Raw genomic sequence first — 18280 nt, forward strand, 5'->3', positions numbered from 1 at the left:
CTTCAGTTCGTTTAGTTTAAGTGGTCTTCCAATTCGATCAGCGTCTTCAACAGAGACTATTGCCGGAATTTTTTCGAGAAGATTGGAAACAATTTTGAAAACTTTGTTAAATCAGTATCTGGAAACCAGATACTGTTAGATCAGTTTTGATAATACTGAAATATAGTCTAATCTTTTACAGGTGATAAAATAAACTTTGTGTAATTCAGGTTCTCGAGGTGCTGCCACAATAAGAATCAATCCTTTAACCACTTTTAAATTATTTTATACACCTAAGTGTAAACTCTTTTTTCCGACGCAGTATGGTCCTTAATTTTTATCGATAAAAGACGTTCCACAATATTTTATTTCTGTAGTTGTTAGTAATACGATAAAACATTAAAATTTGATGTTAAATTTGACTGAATAATTTAAAAAGAGAGGTCTACAGTGCCGTCTCTCAATTATCACTTAGCAGATTTATTTTTTAGTCACAGTTACGTGCATTTATTTTTTTAATTATTTATTATATTTATTTCTTAATATCATCGAGATAAATTTACAAAAAAAAAAAAAAAAAACAGAAAAAAATCAGCAATAATTATTAACGTGGAATATGTTTTAATCGTTATTATTTTATTTTTTGCTTTTATTAATTAATTTGTTTTCAACAGATCGCAAATGGGTTTTTACTATTATTTAACTAGTTCCATAAAAAGAAATGTTCAATATTAATTGCAATACAATTGCGGGATCACTTTTTTCAATTTCTTCAGTCATATTAAATTTACCAGCGTCATATGTTGATTAATTTTTAATGTTCTCAGAAAATGCAGTACTCCTTGCCTTGAATTTGGAGCATAATTTTAGGCAAACTCTTTTCGTAACAATTAAAAAACCGAACGTAATTAGACAAAATTTTATGTAAAATATTTTCTTTATTTTAACTTGTATAATATACACCGTTTATGAACTTAATATTTTCAGAGGACTCCTGATAAACATTTATTATAATATAGAAAAGAAATATTATTATGCACTTACCATTTTGTTAAAATAATGCTTACCTTAACTTATTTTTCTTATTCTGCAGCCAAGATTTACTGAAAAATTATTAAATGGTAACCGGTTATTGAGATGAAATACTTATTGCATCATTAACATATGACTTAGTTAGTAATTAAAAATAAATTTCTTTGCTCTAATTAATAGAATGTGGTTCAAACTTAAAAAAAAAAAAAAACATGATGTGGACACCACATGGCTTCGTTGTACACCTATTACATTACATATACACATTTTTTTTATAATGAAAAGTACATAAAATTTTATTTCATAAATAACTTCTAATATTTTTATGCTGAAACTAGTCAAAATTGAATCAGCGATGGTCAGAATGGATATTTACGTTGAAATCTGAATACCGAAAATTTTCGCGATTACAATACTTCCTGCACTTCGTACAAGGAGGTAAAACAATATCAGTAATTCTTATGGCTAGTCATAAATAATTTTACATTAAATTAAATTTGGTTTTTCTTTCATAATAAGTACGTTGCAATCTGTTTAACAAGTGAAGTGGAAGGAAACCTTCGTCCAATGACTGCCCAAACGGTATGAGGATGATATATGTATGGCATATAACTGGTGTGTAGTCTTCTACAGACTCAGGCCGACCATCTGAGACCTCTGGTTAATTGAACCCCTATTGCCAAAGAAACCGGTATTCTAATACGTACGTTGCAATCTGTTCAACAAGCGAAGATGAAAAATACCCTTCGCCCAATTTTATATCTGTAGTCGATTCTGTTTAATCAAGAGCAGGCAAAAGTAAATATTAATCTAACGAAGATTTTATTTAAGCGCATTACACCAGCCACCCATTTTTTTTATTTCATGGTTATGTTGTGTTATCGATTCCATAGGTCATAAATAAATTAAATTTACTTATTTCCGGTCGATTTACGGCAAACAATAATTTCTCAATATCATAAGAGGCTTCGCAGTATTATAAACAATCATCCATGACATGATGCTGCCATTGGAACTCCACTAATTCATGAAAAATATGAATCCAGACAATAATTTGCACTTGTTTCTTTGGTAGTTTCATTTCCTATGACTCAATATTGTGCGTATAAAGGGAGGTTTGGTCTTCAAAGCCCATTTTTTCCATCGCGTGGGCCAATGATTGGTGATATCAAAAAACTTTACTTCAATAAGTTTTAGGCCCTTATCAAAAAAAAAAATAGTAGTAAAAACTTTAAACGATATTTTACTTAGCGAGATATTTATTTTTTGAAAAAGCCCCCCAATTTCCACCCCCATGGTCCGATTTTGCCCATTAACGAACTTGACCGTCATTTTGGGGTTATATTTTATGTATCAATTTGAAAGTGATTGGCTCAAAATTACGGCAGTTATTTATCTGGTCCACAAGAAAGTGATATACCAGTATGTATATATAAACTTTTGAATTGAAGGTGGTTTTGTGGTCTGGTGGATTCTAAACGCAAAGATATGTCGAAATTTTCCGGAAGTCGAATCATGGTACTTATTACTATAAGTATCCTTCTTATTAAATCTGCCTAATATGCAAGAAAAACATAATAAGTTTATGAAATATGAATAACAAATTTCAGTTACCAGACTTTTATTTTGATAAGTGAATTGATGTAATAATTATTCAATAATATTTTTTTTTTTTTATCTGGAAAGTAACTCATGACTCATTAAAGTATTTTAATGAACGAAATATTATGTCAGTTTTAAAATTTTTCAAAGATACTCTACGTGATTTTACAGTAAAGTTGGTTTGAGTAAAGAACCATTATTTATTGGATTTATATTACTCGACCTAAATCGGTACTCAAAAACAATTGTAGAGACACAGAAGAATTACACTGAAATAGACTAAAATCACATATTATTTATTCAATTACTTCATAGCTGTTGGCATTTTAATCGGAAGATGAAGTTTTGATGATATGTAATATACTTCAGATTTTAAATACTTGCAGCAGGGAAGTCATGCCGGTTCATACACAAATATTTGTGCATTATTGGCGACAAAAAACATTCCCACTGGCTATTTATTTAACATAATACTTTCATTCTTTATGAGCAGTACTTGTTTCAGTTTGTTCTCTTCCTGATTAACTATGTATTACGACCATAAAAAGTGTAAAATTATTTTTTACAATATTTATTTTATTTTTTTTTTATATATCTACCGTTCAAGTGTGGATTTGAATGTTAAATTTACTAATAGGATTTAACTAATTCTTTGACAAAAGACAATTGATAATAATGTTGTCATAAAATATCACTTTGTTCAGAAATTTTATTGTATTTCATTACGATAAAATAAGCTTATTTATCAACTTACCCTCTAGAGTATGCATAAATATCCATATGGTCCATTCTGGAACAAAGAATAATTAAATATTATATAATATCAAGATATTATATCTTCTTGTTAATTTATTGGAGAAATTTAATTTAGAGACAGAAAAAAAACACGTCTGTCAAATCACATAACGAAACTGCTTAAATAATATCTCGCCTTACAAACAAACGGATTATTGTACTTCTATTATTATTTAACATAAATTTATCAACCTGTACTAAATTTCTTTTGACTAATTTATTAAAAAAAAGAACTCTTTATTATACTAAAAAAAAACATCCTGTTAAACTGGCAATATTACTTTGATATGTATTTAAATAACAAACGTTAAAAACCATATGAATTTTCTGCAACGTTGTTTAATAGTTACATATAATATTGAAAGAAAAATAAACTAATTTACTTTACAAATTAATATTTTGTGCAATGATTCTATTTATTTATTAACTTCACAAGTTACTTCGTCTATTTGTTATTTCTGTTCTTCTTTATTTTCATCCCTCCTCGGATCCGGATCCGCAACTAAGCATAAACTTAGATTCGAGGGGTGCCAGCACCTCAAACTACCTTGGAAGGGCACAAGATCACGCCCATGTAGCCCGGACTCGGTCTTTTCTTGCTTGCCATACCTCTAATGGGTAGCTCCCAAAAGGGATCCACCCACCGGGACTCCGGTCTTGATACCTCGCCTATAGTGGGGAACTCCCTTTATTACATTCCCTTCAATGGCATCTTAAAAGAGTCCCCACCCTACCTTTGAAGGTGAAAAACCGATGCCTCCCATTCCTCCCCAATGGAGCTGTCCCTCAATTACATCATAAGGTTTCTGTGAAGACATAATTCCTGACACAGATGGGGATAGTCTTTCATCCCCAACCTCCAGGCGCATGATCGTGCAGCTTGCAGGATGTACGATGCTCATGCTTACAATCTTTACTTGTATGGCCGGCCTTATCACATGTGAAACAATGGGCACTCCTATCGGTACACAACTGCGCCCTATGGCCTGTACTCAACACCTAAAGCAGAGGTCGTCGGAGTACGCCGCATCACCCGACAGGCCACCCACCCGATGTGGGAACACGCCCATCAGATAGCACTATGTCCGCAAGGATGGGCGGAAATGCTAATGAAACTATCTGCGTTGAGCGATAAGCCGGCCACATTGATAAAACATTTATAGTGACCGACTTACCCGTTATTTTACGAAGTTCCCCAAAAAAACTAATCCTGCGTGGTAAGAGCATCCACGTCCTTAACTAAGACGTGGACCCTCCTTCCACCCCTTCCAGTCAGGTCCATAGTAACACCCTCCACTTTGCCGGCGATGTCTCTGGTCGTCTGTTCGGTCTCACCACTATCGGCCCCCACCCGGAGATATACGTCCTCTCCCTGTCCCTTCCGTTGGTGGGAGAGGCCTCCTCCGTCGAGTACAAGGATCTCCAACCAGCTTTGTGTTTTTCGTCCCCTCAGAGGCTGGAGTAGCCGATGTTTCCCGGAATGTTTAGTCGGACGCTGCCCATCGTACTGTTCGTCTCCTAACTCGACCGGGAGAGACGGGAAATCATCGCCATAATCCTTACTAGATGGACCAAACGAATCAACAACCCTCCGCTGGGGTCGAACCAAAGTTTTCCCCTTTGTCTTCTTTTACTCTTGGAAATCAGGCGATCAGCGCACTGAATTTCTTCTACGATCATTTCTTCAATTCTGTCGCCACTGCTGCTATCAGACATGACTTCTTGCACCGTGACCCTTGACTCTCCTCTTCTGCTGGATCTCCGACCCGCAACCGTAGAGAATCCCTCTTCATCACTAGGGACCTTGACCTCAGGCCGACCTGGGTCAGCCATATATTAATCACCAAAATTATAAAAGTACAACAAAAACAAAAATTAGTGTATAGTATAACAAAAACAAAAAAAAATCTATAAATAGGTAATTAATCGCAAAATAGAATCAATTAATACTGCTCTCGAAAAATCCACAGACGAAAATTTCTCTGTCTAGTTGTAAACAAACAAGCCTAAGGAAGGGTAAATTTTCTTAAAAATTTCCATACTCTAAACTGGTGTTATAAATACAATTTTAAATTAAATTATTTTTATAAAAAAGAAATCGACTTACTAAATCGATTGAGATAATAAAATAACAACAGCTGTTCTATTCTAAAGCTATTCCATTCTCTATCCCTTAACTAAGGGACTAAGGTAAATAAGTCCTAGTAACCGCAGGCTAGTCTATTTTAAAAATAGTTTTTTGAACATTGAAATGTTATAAAATAACACAACAAAAACTTTTAGGAAAACAACCAGATGAAATCAAAAAAGATCTCCGAATTAGATATTCTTAAAAATAAATTTGTGGATTGTAGTGAAACACGAATTTCAGGTAAAAATGAAAACAAGAAAAGAAGTTTTTGAAATGTCATGTTCAATGAAAATGATGACAATTAGGATACGTATTTGATGATCACATGGTTATAGAATATAAATACTTACATTACGTATTCAAGAGAACCATATTTACTTGTCTTTGGAGACCTAAAACAGAAATATTCCAAGATAAATATGATAATAATATTCATTTGTATCTCTTTATTTCCTGATGGTTCCGCAGCACCTGAAATATCTTCTTGAATCTTTGAATATAAGGCTATAAAATAAAGTGAATAAATAATAGCAATCAACACGAACAATACAATTAACTTTCACAATTGATGCTGTCTTCTGTTTAAAAAAAAAAAACCAACAATGAATTGCATAAATTTCTCGGCTAAGCTGGTCAAGTTACTCAATTCATTTCTGAATTATAGCAGTTGTAAAGCGATAACCGACATTTTTAATATTAGTATATTAGCATCAACATTTTTTTAAAAATGTGTCTGACCGCTTATAATGAGGCTCATGCATCAGGAAGCCTTTTTGATTAAAATGTTCCCTAAAACTGATTTTAAATAATATATAAAATATTAAAAATTAGGGAGATCCCCACCCACAGAGGATAGGTATTGTGACTATTATTTAACAAAATAAGTTTTGAGCATTAAAAAGTTTAAATTGTATAAAAATGTTTTTTGTGTTTTGCGGATTCCCATTCTCAAGGTTAAGTGTTCGGGTAAAATGAATTTTTAAGAAAATAATTCTTAAGTGGTGATAATAAAGTGGGGAAAAAATTAATTGTTTAAAAAGTACAAAGATACTGCCATAATTCTGAATAAACAAAGTTTTAATTTTCTAGGTAGAGGGTTAAAATTTTGACTGAACTTTTGTTTTTTTTTAAAGAAAACCTAGAGTAAGGTGTATAACAAAATTAAGATTTTTACACTTTAAATGCAATGGGTAACTTCCGAGATGGATTTTAGTTTAAAATAAATTTAAAAATGTTATATTTCATTAAAAACACGATCTCCAATCACGACAGTTCAACGAAATAACAAAAAAATATTTACAATATAAAATACCTTTCCAAAAATTTAAATATCAGGCACTGCAATATTTTTATAAATCTATCATGTCTTTATGCCTACGAATGCTTAAATTTAAAAATGGAAGACTTAAAAATTCGAAAGAAGTATAATTCAGAAAATTCTAGGCCCGGTTATCAAAACGGAAATTATAGACTGAGACGTAACTAAGAAATTTACAGAAAATTTAATAACAATGAAAAAAACAACGTTTATTTTTACTTGCAGATGTTTTTAGAAAGACCAACAGTCGTCTTACAAACAAATATTTAATTATTTTTATAAAAGAAAAACCGAAATTATTTGGGCGAAACCGCCTAAAATCGATATAAAAAACCAAAACATCTCAGAAAATGAAATATCAGGCAGAAAATTTTATACAGAGAAAATTTAATCAATACTGGGCTTTCATGAAAAAAGTAAAAAATATAACGGTGCTCAAGAAAGTGCGAAAAAAGAAGAGAACGGCAGGAACGAAAGAAATATTGCGTAAAGAGAAAACTGCGAAGAAGGTGAAGAAAAGAATGTTATCTTTCGAAGGCCAAATTCGAAAAGAAAAACAATTTCTCATCAGTACATAAATAAAAAAAACAATTTTTTCGATTTTTTTTTTTTTTGTAACTGATCTATATACTTTCATCTATATACAGTAGAAGCTGCTATATCAGCATTCATCGCTATAGATGAGAAAGTAAAAAATATTGAAACACAATATTTTGGTGAATTACTCACCATCAACATAGAAATAACAAAACACTTCGCACTGAAGCACGCTTAAAAAACCACAATCAAACTCAAATTAACACAGATAACAAATTTTAAATACAAAAACTGGTCATATACTAACAATTTAAATATCAAATTCAATAAGAAATATTTTTGTGAAGACATAAGATTAACATCATATAACCAAAATCATGAATTGGGAAGCGGTATTAAATATACAGAGTTAATGGTTGACTGCAATTTTTGGATAAGGCTGATTGCAATATTTAAATACTGAAATATGCAGTACTTGCAAAAAATAAAAATTAACTAAGAGTGACTGAATGAACTGAGATAGTTTTTTAACACGACTTTTTGATGAAGGTTCAGCCAAACGGATTTTTCAATTTTAATAAAATGTTTCAATAAGCCTTGGCTATTAGGTGAAAGATGTTCGTTATGACTTTTCCCAAAATTTTCTATTTCAAAATGGTAACTGGGAGTTTTCTCAGATAGCGGGTGATGTAGTGATTTAATAGAGATTAAATTTTCTTCACCAAAAGAAAATACAAAATATTAGTCGAGTTGCAGCCATAAGTTTATATATATCTATAAAATAAATATTTTTATGCTAATCACAAAACTCATCATAATTTTAGGGTCATGTTGAAAAAATAATTCAAATATGTAATATTTCTAATTTGATCGAGAAGGCTTGGGAGGTAGACGCCCTTCAGCTGCAAGAGAGCTTGAAACTCCCAGATAATAATTTTACATTTTTTTTGTGGTAGATTGTAATTTGACAAAGATCGATACAAATATCAATATTCCATATTTTTGTAATTGGTGGGAGGGCCAGTAAAAGAGGCCTTTAGAGATAAAAAGAAAAACTAAAACCTTTGTTCACCATCTTGTTTTTTAATACTTTCTGAAGTTGAGTACACTCTTAAGTAGAATAGTACAAGAATCAGCATTCCGTTACACTATAGTTATAATTTTCCTCATCTGCTAAAATATTCAGCAGATTGTTTTAGAAATTAAATTGAATATTTCAATTGATTATTGTTAAGTCAAGCAGTTTTTACAGAAAAGTAAACTTAATTTATAAAAATTAACACCATAGGGTTTGGAAATAAAGATTACTTAAAACTACTAATTATTAAAGCCATATTATTAACTTATAGTAGGTAGATACCTGGCATTACTCAGTACTCTGGAAGAAATATCTACAGAGCTGAAAAATGAGAAAAATAAATATTAAAATGAATCATAATTAATAAAATTTAATTTTTTTTTATTTTTTATAGACAAAATTAATTTGCAACTGTATAGGAAGCTGAAGTTGGAGTGTGTGAAACAGAATGTGGTTGTGAAAGAAATATATTGATAATCAACAATCCAGTCACTTAACTGTGACAGTAATAAAAAAATATATGCAGTGCTAAAATAAATAATTATGCAAAGATTTTATTTATTTTCTATTCACTGGGATTGCTAGATGCAATCCCAGGAACAATAAGATATTCTGCTAGAAATTGAATTTGACAGTTATCGAACATCAATCTGCAATAATTTTTTTTCGTCTTTTATGACCGCATGCCATCACTTTAGTCAGTCCATTATCAAAGTTTCTTTGAAGTACTGTTCAGGCCTTGGCGTTCTTCCAGCACTTTTTCATATGTTCTAATCTTCGTGTCCTTGCGGGTGTTGAAAAGGTTTGTGTGTGAATATCTTTCTTGGGAGTGTGAATCGATTGTTTCTGGGTTTGATTTTTTTGTGTAATTCTTTCTTGACTGTGGTGTCTTTTGGTATAAAACCAATTTCAATTTAGATCCCCTCTTATTTATCTGATCCATCAGTATCCTGTCAGTGTTTTTCGCATCGAGATTGGACTATACCAGCTGTTTCAGAAATATTGAATCTGCATTTGAGACATCCTAGTCTCCTCTTATGCATGATATCAGTGATGGATTCTAACTCTGCACACGATGTTGTTGGAGACGATCAGCCAATGCCCATCTTTCTGGTACTTTTTGTTGATGCAGTTTCTTCCAATTCTTCTTTCGAATTTCCGGAGTCTGTCGGTTTGATTGTTCGTTCAGGTATTAGTGCTTCTGCTGCATATGTGATTTTCTGCTTTATAATTCAGTTGCAGTGTCTTTCATTTGACTTTATGGATAGACTTTTTTATTATTATCAGGTTAATTTTTGTGCACCAGCTAGTATAGTTGTTGTTTGAATTGAGTTTTTTCTTTTATCTTGTTTGTTATTATTTCTCCAAGGTATTTAAATTGGGTTATCATTTTGACGTTATGCTTACTATTTTTAATTTTTTGGGGGCATAATTTCTGTCTTTTCGAATGATATTTTGAGGCCAGTTTATTTGCAATATTTTGAAGTTCTAATATCTGTTAGCTTCGTTGATGTCATTTGCTAGTACTGCCTAGACCACTGACAAAACCTAGGCAGTTTGTTTTGTTTTTTTTTTGGGTTATTTTTTATTTTTAGAGAGCATTTTTTGAGCCAGTCCCTCCTTAAAATTTCCAGAGTGCAGTTAATTAGTAGCGGTGAGAGTCCGTTCCTTGGCACCGTCCTATATTGATCTCAGATGGTTCCGAGAGTTCGCATCTGAAGTTCAGTTTTGACTTAGTGTTTGTGTGGGTGGGTTTTATCATGTTTATTAATTTGAGATGTAGTTCGAGATATCTCAGAATTTTTAGTAGGGATTCTTTGTGGCTTTCTTGAAGTCCATAATTGTTTTCACCACTACTCTGCTTCTTTTACTGTTGTAATCTATTATTAACTTGAGAGTCATGATCTGGTCTGGATAGCTCCTCGCAGGTCTGAAACCTCTCTGGTATTCTCCTAGTTCTTTCTGGAGTTGTGGACCGATCCTATTAAGGATGATTCTTGAAAGAAATATGTGGGTTGTGTCTAGGTGTGAAATTCACCTGTAGTTGTTACGGACTGTTTTGGCCATTTTTTTGTTTAGCGGGTGGAAGAGGGCTGTTATCCACTGTTCTTCTAGTTGTTTTTTGATCCAGATGTTGACAAGCTGCTGATGAAGGGCGATTTTTTCTTTTCTTCTTGCATGTCTCAAGATTTTTAGAAAGGTCTGATCTTCTCCCGCCACTTTGCCTTCATTTCACATCGTGCTTGGTAGACTTCTTTTATTGCGTGAGGGTTATTGTTTAGTGGTAGTGTTGTTATTGGGGGGGCTTTTCTTATGGGGTTCGGTCAGTTCTTCACAATTTAGGAGTTTGTTGAAATATTTTGCAAGGTTTTCCGCGTTGTTTTTATCGTTACGGGACAGATTATGGTTTTCATCCTTCATTAGAAGGGTTGTGGGTTCGTATTTTTAGAGTTTTTTTGAAGATGTTGTGGTAGTCCCTTGACTGCATTTTGCCGAATTTTTCTTTCACTGATTTCAGTATGTCTATATGGTGTTGTCTTCTTATTCTCCTTAGGGTTGGTGTGGTTACTGTTCTTTGTTTGCTAGGTTTTGGAAAGATGTTTCTGATTGTTGGGATTGATATAACAGTCTTGCATGATATCTCTTTTCCACTATTTCGTAGTATTCGCTGTTCCACCACTGATACTTTTCATGGGTTTTTTATTGGGGCCAATTCTTCTGCAATTTGTTACCTTATTAATATTTAAAATTAAATATTTGAAATTCCTCTGTCAGTAAGCTTTTAAGTAACGCTTTTTAAAATAAAAAACGCCTGTATTTGATGGATTTTTGTTTACCTTGTAAAAATAATATGTTTTCGAATTATTTTCAGTAATCTGTTCCATAAAGTTTAATCATCTTAAACATAATTTTTTTAGAAGGTTCACAATTTTAATTTACTGTTTGTTACTTCTAAATACTACTATATACTTTAATGAACAACATTCATTTTTTTTTGTGACATCAAAAAAAAAATACATATCAAAATAGTAGAGTCACTTACTACTGATTTATAAAAGTATTCAACTTGCAGTCTACTATGTATGAATCTGGATTACATTGAACATTACAACGGATATCATAGATCTATAGAAGTGTGTGCGTGTGTATTGATGATAAACACACACACTCAGACATATATAATGTAGTTGTTCAGTATGTATTTCATCATTATTGTTGGTATACTATTATCCTATTTAATAGGATTATATGTACATAGCACAAATACACGCACACGCACATGCGCGTGCGTTTATCCAATATAAGAACACTTCAGTAAATTAGAAATTGTACTTACGTTTTTTTGTTGCTATTCTTAGCATCAGTTGGAATTCTGAAATTAGAAAAGGTTTTTTTTATCAGCATCCAATTGATTTATTTAATACAATGAAATTTTGTAATCAGTTTATTAGAAAATATATAAATAATTATTGAAACTGTGGTGTAACCAATAATTTTATTATATAAAATCAAAATTTATCTGTACATAAAATAATCCTTTAAATGAAAACATCTCTTACAATCTAACCTGACTAAAAATGCAGTGTAAAATACTTTAATTTTAGTTTCACACACACACACACACACACACACACACAGACACACGCTTATGCAACATGAGAACACTTCAATAAATAAGTAATTGCACTTACATTTCTTGGTTGCTATTCGTAGCATCAGTTGAAATTCTGAAATTAGAAAAGGTTTTTATCAGCATCCAATTGATTTATTTAATACAATGAAATTTTGTGAACAGTTTAATAGTAAATATATAAATAATTATTAAAACTGATGTATAAAGAATAATTTTATTACATACATTCAAAATTTATCTGTACATAAGAAAATCCATTAAATGAAACAACTCTTACAATCTGTTTAATCATAGTTAGGCCTGTCTAAAAATGCTGTATAAATTATTTTTATTTTAATTTCCTTATGTAATACAGAAGCCAATCGGTTTATTCATTGGAGAAATTAGTGAAATAGGATAAACAAGAAATCATTTTTATTTTTAAAAAAAAGGATAAATTTTTTTTTAAATGCGTAATGATTATCATTATAAGAAATCGATTATCATATATCATCATCATATGGCAATTCAACACTTAAACTATGAACTACTAAAGCATTAACCAGAACCTATTTTTGCATTTCCAGTAACTCAGTGAACATAGCCACAAGGATGACAGAATATTTGGAAAAAAATTATAAAAAATTATTCTGGATCGGTTTATCATTTCAAAAGTTTATGTTTTTAAATAATCTTTACTGTCAAACCTTATGGACAATATCATAGTAAAATGTAACACATATGCTGATTCTAAAGCACGTCTGAAAATATCGATTTTAATATGCTTTTTTTCACATGCAATACTGTAAGATAGAGCTTACATTATTCACTTCTTTGAAGGATATTAAAAATCTGACTGATCAGTTACTGTAGTGTATTTTATGTTAACGTTTACATTGAATGGTCTCAGTTCAATTACTGGCGAGGTTATGGCACTTTTTTGTGTTATATTTTTCTTTAGATATATATGAAACATCAACAACTTATGATTAGCTATGATAGAAAAATAATTACGTGTTCAAAATCATAAATGCTTTCGATATTTATTGTTTCGAAGGCAAGATGCAATCCCAGTGAACAGAAAATGTATAAGAATTTTACCTGTGCAGACTGCTACTTTAATACCAACTTTCCAGAAGAAATAACAAATAAGACAAATCGTAATCATCGTTATCATTGTTAAAATTCCATCATTTTTGTATGTAAAATCCTGTCCAATGTTTTTCAAAAATGAATACAGCAAGTGTACAAACTAAATCCGACACAGTAAAGTGCTGAACTAATGACCTGAAATGCAGCATTTACCTGCTTATAATTTAAAATTTGTACATCCTCCTAAAGTTTTTCTTACCTATGCCTTTAGTTTGCCGTTCAAGGGACCAAAGATCACATAACAATTAAATGTAGTACCTGCATTATGAAAAGTCTTTATTGCCGAGAAGCATTTCACAATATTTCTCTCCAATACTTCATCAAGACATTATCTGATGTGTTGTTAAAAGATTCCAGGCATTAAGAATCTACGTCGATAATATATAAAATGTATTAATTACAACCAAAATTTCAATACTGAAAGCACATTCAGTGCGCTTCCATGCATATTTCTTACACCGACCTCAATGCCCAATAATATCACCACATTTACCCTCTCCATTCTATTAAATTCACCTATATATTTTTGAAATAATTTCAGTGCAAGAAAATGATTGTCGTAAAATCTGTCCAATAAGTCATCACATATCATCTCTTATTCTGTCATAAATCTGTATAATGTTGTCATTATTTATGTTAAACGAAATTGAATTCAATTGAAAAAAAAAAAAAAAAAAAAAAAAACAATATGTTACAATAGAGGAATCAAGTTATGGGACAAATTTCTTATCTCAAAACTACTCTGATATGTTAACAAACTGTAAATATTTTCCTTTGCTACGCATGAGAAATATATCTCCCTAAACTACTTCGTTTGACCTTTGGCAGAGGGCACTATCCAACCACCACAAATTCATAGAAACGATAAATATTTATATAACAAAATATAAGGTACAATAAATAAAAATAAAATTTTTATCTAATTTCAATACAAAAACGATCTTCGTTCGACCAAAATTACAAAAAAAAAAGAAAAAAAGTGTTACGTTTGTTAAGACTCAGGGTTATTTAAATGACTTATTTAATTTTTAAATATTCTTATAAATGTTCACTTTTTGTTGCTCCTGTTTAAATTTTTGGAACATTAATTTTTATTTAATATAGGACTTTTAAACTTAAAGAACTTCAGCTTCGTTCGGATTCACTCGGCTCTTTACACGTTACTCGGATCCTTTCGATGCACTCGGCTCCCAACGAATCAGCGGCCCCATAAATATATTACAAGCTGGCTTTTCACTACATTAGTTCAGTCCCTTTAACAAACGATTTCAGCCTACTCTAGGCAGAAAGGGGGCGCGTCACGTAAGACAGGCTTATTAGCACATCATTCCGCCGTGTCCCTACCGCTAAAACGCTCTGTTGGATCGGAACGCAATCCAAACATCACCAAAGGAATCAACGCCATCTCCTATTAATAACCCGCCAGTATAATAGAATCACCCAGCAGCAACGGACGCAAGTCCATATACTGGAAAAGTATGAGGGTATTGCACCCTCCGACATCCTTGCGTTCTGTTCCGTTACATTAGTTCAGTCCTACGCTGTGATACACCAGTTAAGTTCCAGCTCAGCCTCAGTTCAGTTCCAGTTCTATTCCAGTCATTTTACTTTCAGAAATATTACAATTACCATGAAACTGTTATAATTAAAATTATATTTCAATCATGTTCAAACAATTAATGTTATATATATATATACAAATAATATTTCAATCACAATAAAATATTTATAATAACAAAGAATCAAGATTTAAATTATGAAAAGAGTCAGCGCCAATTTTAACAACTTTAAACGTTTGATTTATTTCACATGTAATTTTGCATAATCGATGGAACAGTGATGTAGTATGAAAATAAATTCTTTGATAAATGTAGGGGTCCTAGAGTACAATTTTAGACTTCAAAAAATATTTCTAATGATGGTACTGAAAATTTTATGCTTTGTTTAAGTAAAATTCAAATTAATAAATTAAAAGGAATTCATTAAATGATGAATGCCATCCTTATAAATAGTTTTTTTATATTGGAAAATAAGTTTCTCAAAATTTCTGTAGTAACATGAAAAGGAAGAGAAACTCATAGACTCCGTATAACAACAGAACTATAATGAAATATCGATGTACTATTTTGCCGCACTATCAAAACATGAATATCCAGTGACAACCTCCGAGCACATCTCAATCACACGAAACAAAACCTAGTTCTTCTTCTGGTAAAATAATGAGGATGTACTTTGGGATTCTTTTTAGCGAAGGATACTCTACCACAACATCCTTACAGAACAAAGAACAGTCATCATTAAGTATTACGCCATTGTCTTTCAAGATGAAGGGACGCCTGGAAGGTCTTGACCCAAGAGGACAATGTTCATTGTTATATTTCTGCTTTAACTTGGAAGCTCTGTAAGAACTCAAGTAGAATGTGCTACCCACCCACCACACGGCGTAGAGATAGTTCCATCAAGTTATCATTGACTTAATCGTTTTCCATCAAGTTTGATGGAAATTTTATATTTTTCGACTTAAGGAATTGTCAATGCGAAGAAACTCGATTCAAATAAGAAGCTATCGAAATGTATAAGGGTAGGTCGATGCGCGATCGAAAGGTTTCACTTCTGAGAAAAATAATTTCACTTCCTGAGAATTGGAATGTACGAATCGCTGTAGTGGGAGATTGCATATAAATTAGTAAGCAAATTACTTGACTGAACTCCGTAAATGAAATTCTTGTTCATATTTCAACCTCTGTGTTCATCATGATATTAAAAAATATAATAAAATTTACTTACGTTTCAGTAACATCGATTCCTGATACTATCGAAACTGCCTTACTGAAAGAAAATGTAAATTTATTTAAATATAATTTCAAAGTCATTTATAAATAATTTTAAATACATAATACAAAAACGATTTGAGAATTTACAAAGAAACGGCAAAAACACTACCAACTGAAATATATGAACCTAAAGTTAATGCACCGCAAGGGCTGTATGTTAAGAGAAATCAAGACCTCCGCCATCTTTGACCTTCCTATTTAGTGAAATTTCATTACTGATGAAAAATGGTCCAGTGGACGCTGAAGATTCAGACAAAAACTGAAAAAAAAAAAAAAAATTTCATGCTCCTAAAAAATTACGAACTTTGCATATTTAAGGAAATTTACGTGACGAACCGGTGTAGAATATTGAGATCCTCTCGAAATACTTTCTCAACGAAGTCAGACTGTTTACTAAAAGGAACAGTTGTGAAGATTCCAAATCGGAAAAAAATGTACAATAGGAAGGAGAACGGTCCAAGAAGTTGGTGGATATCAAATTTAAGGGATTTGGAAACACTCGGAAATGTACTGACAAATATGATTAAAAGATATTCGTCTGCTGTCAATTAATGTGATTTTGAATTTTAATGATTTTTAGTGTGTTAATCTATAAAACTTTATTATGTTTGGATTTAATTATCTGGGCAATATCGTGGATGATTACGTTCGCATAATATATAGTTATTTTGGTTAAGATTCAAATTTTAGTTAAACACGGTATTAAAATAGTTGATTCGAAATTGACGGAAACTCATTTCTGGATGGTTTAGATCAGAGGTTCCCAAACTTATTTTTCTCATAGGCCTATTTAAAATTTTTTCTGGTTCCGGTGGACCCCCTGCAGCTACATTTCTACCATCTTTCCAGTCGACGGAAAATATGAAGATTAGATCTAACTATGAAAATTTGCGTTACGGCTGAGTTCCACGAACTAACGGCTTCCGAAAAAAAGTGAGAATTGATTGGTTAATTTTTGATTGACTGTGCTGCGAGTGGATGTCAAAAAAGTAAAGTTGGCCGATCAAAAAAAATGCTTCCATCCAACTTTACATTTTTGACATCTACTCACAGCACAAGAAAGCAATCGATTCTCACTTATTTTATTTAGAAAACTTCCCATTCAGAGTGGTAAAAAGCAAAAGAAAAATAGTATATTTTTTTGTGTTGCATTTATTCAAATATGCAATCATTACACGATTAATTATTATTATTATCATATTGCAATGTAATATAATAAAATTGTCGTAATATAATTAAAATTAAACATTAATAACGTAATGTAAATTCTACAATGACAATCACAAAATAGTTACAATTTTAATGGGAGGGATGTACTTGATGGATTGACAGCAAATTATCAATATTTGGCTTCAGTTTTGTTAGGAATAAGCGCAAATCTACCTGTTCTGTGATATTGAATCTGCTCCTTTTTTTTGATAAAATGTTTGTAACGACACTAAAACATTTTTCGACAAGATATGACGAGGGAAACGCTATCAAAAGCTTTCTCGCAATTCCCCAGTCCTTAAGAAGTAATATACTATTTCTAGTAATATACTCGTATACTTTTCTGTAATATACTTGTACAGACATACGCAGTGCTTTTTCTTTATTTATTCTACTGAAATGCAGGCCACACTCAAGAAAACTATGAGTAACTGGCAGAGTATTCAATTGTGTTAAAGTAGATCGTATCAGATTGCAGTACAACATTTTATATTCAAATAAATTTTGTTAAAATACTTGAATATTTGTAAGCTTATATTCTAAATCAAAATTTTCTGATTAAAAAATATATATAATATTCATCAGTGTAATTACGTTAAATAAATGCCCTATTTAAAGACTTTCTGAAGTGGCAGCTGGAGATGTGAACATAAGTCTATTGTACGCTTGTGCTAATGTTAGGGTTAAGTACTCGTATATTGGTATAGAAAAAGAAAAAAATATATATGAAAAAAGAGGTTTTAGATCAATTATGTAGAAAAGAAGGCATTTTACAATCCAAAATTCCAGTTAATATAATCTATTAATTAAATGTTACTTGTTTATTACTTACGTATATATTATTCCTTTTTTGATTCTGAAAAATAAATTACCTTTAATTTAGTACAGCATTATTGAAATTCACAATCTTATTTTTTTATTAACTAATATTTTTTTTCTGTTTTTGTTCCATAAGCTGATGACTCGGTATTAAATATAGGTTGGAAAAAATAACACAATT

General features: G+C 31.4%; 1 protein-coding gene across 1 annotated transcript in view; it reads right to left on the bottom strand.

Moving 5' to 3' along the window:
• Nucleotides 1-18280, bottom strand: part of LOC142332888 (uncharacterized) — a 63094-nt gene that overhangs the window by 18433 nt on the left and 26381 nt on the right. Inside the window, exons 8-15 of the mRNA XM_075379579.1 lie at nt 18113-18136; nt 16025-16066; nt 12165-12200; nt 11810-11845; nt 8755-8793; nt 5890-5931; nt 3368-3403; nt 1047-1082 (exon numbers count right to left, since the gene is read on the bottom strand). Coding sequence (XP_075235694.1) covers nt 1047-1082; nt 3368-3403; nt 5890-5931; nt 8755-8793; nt 11810-11845; nt 12165-12200; nt 16025-16066; nt 18113-18136 — 291 coding nt within the window. The remainder of the gene's footprint in view (nt 1-1046; nt 1083-3367; nt 3404-5889; nt 5932-8754; nt 8794-11809; nt 11846-12164; nt 12201-16024; nt 16067-18112; nt 18137-18280) is intronic.

Source organism: Lycorma delicatula, chromosome 12 (assembly GCF_047948215.1).
Source record: "Lycorma delicatula isolate Av1 chromosome 12, ASM4794821v1, whole genome shotgun sequence".
NCBI classification, from domain to species: domain Eukaryota; kingdom Metazoa; phylum Arthropoda; class Insecta; order Hemiptera; family Fulgoridae; genus Lycorma; species Lycorma delicatula.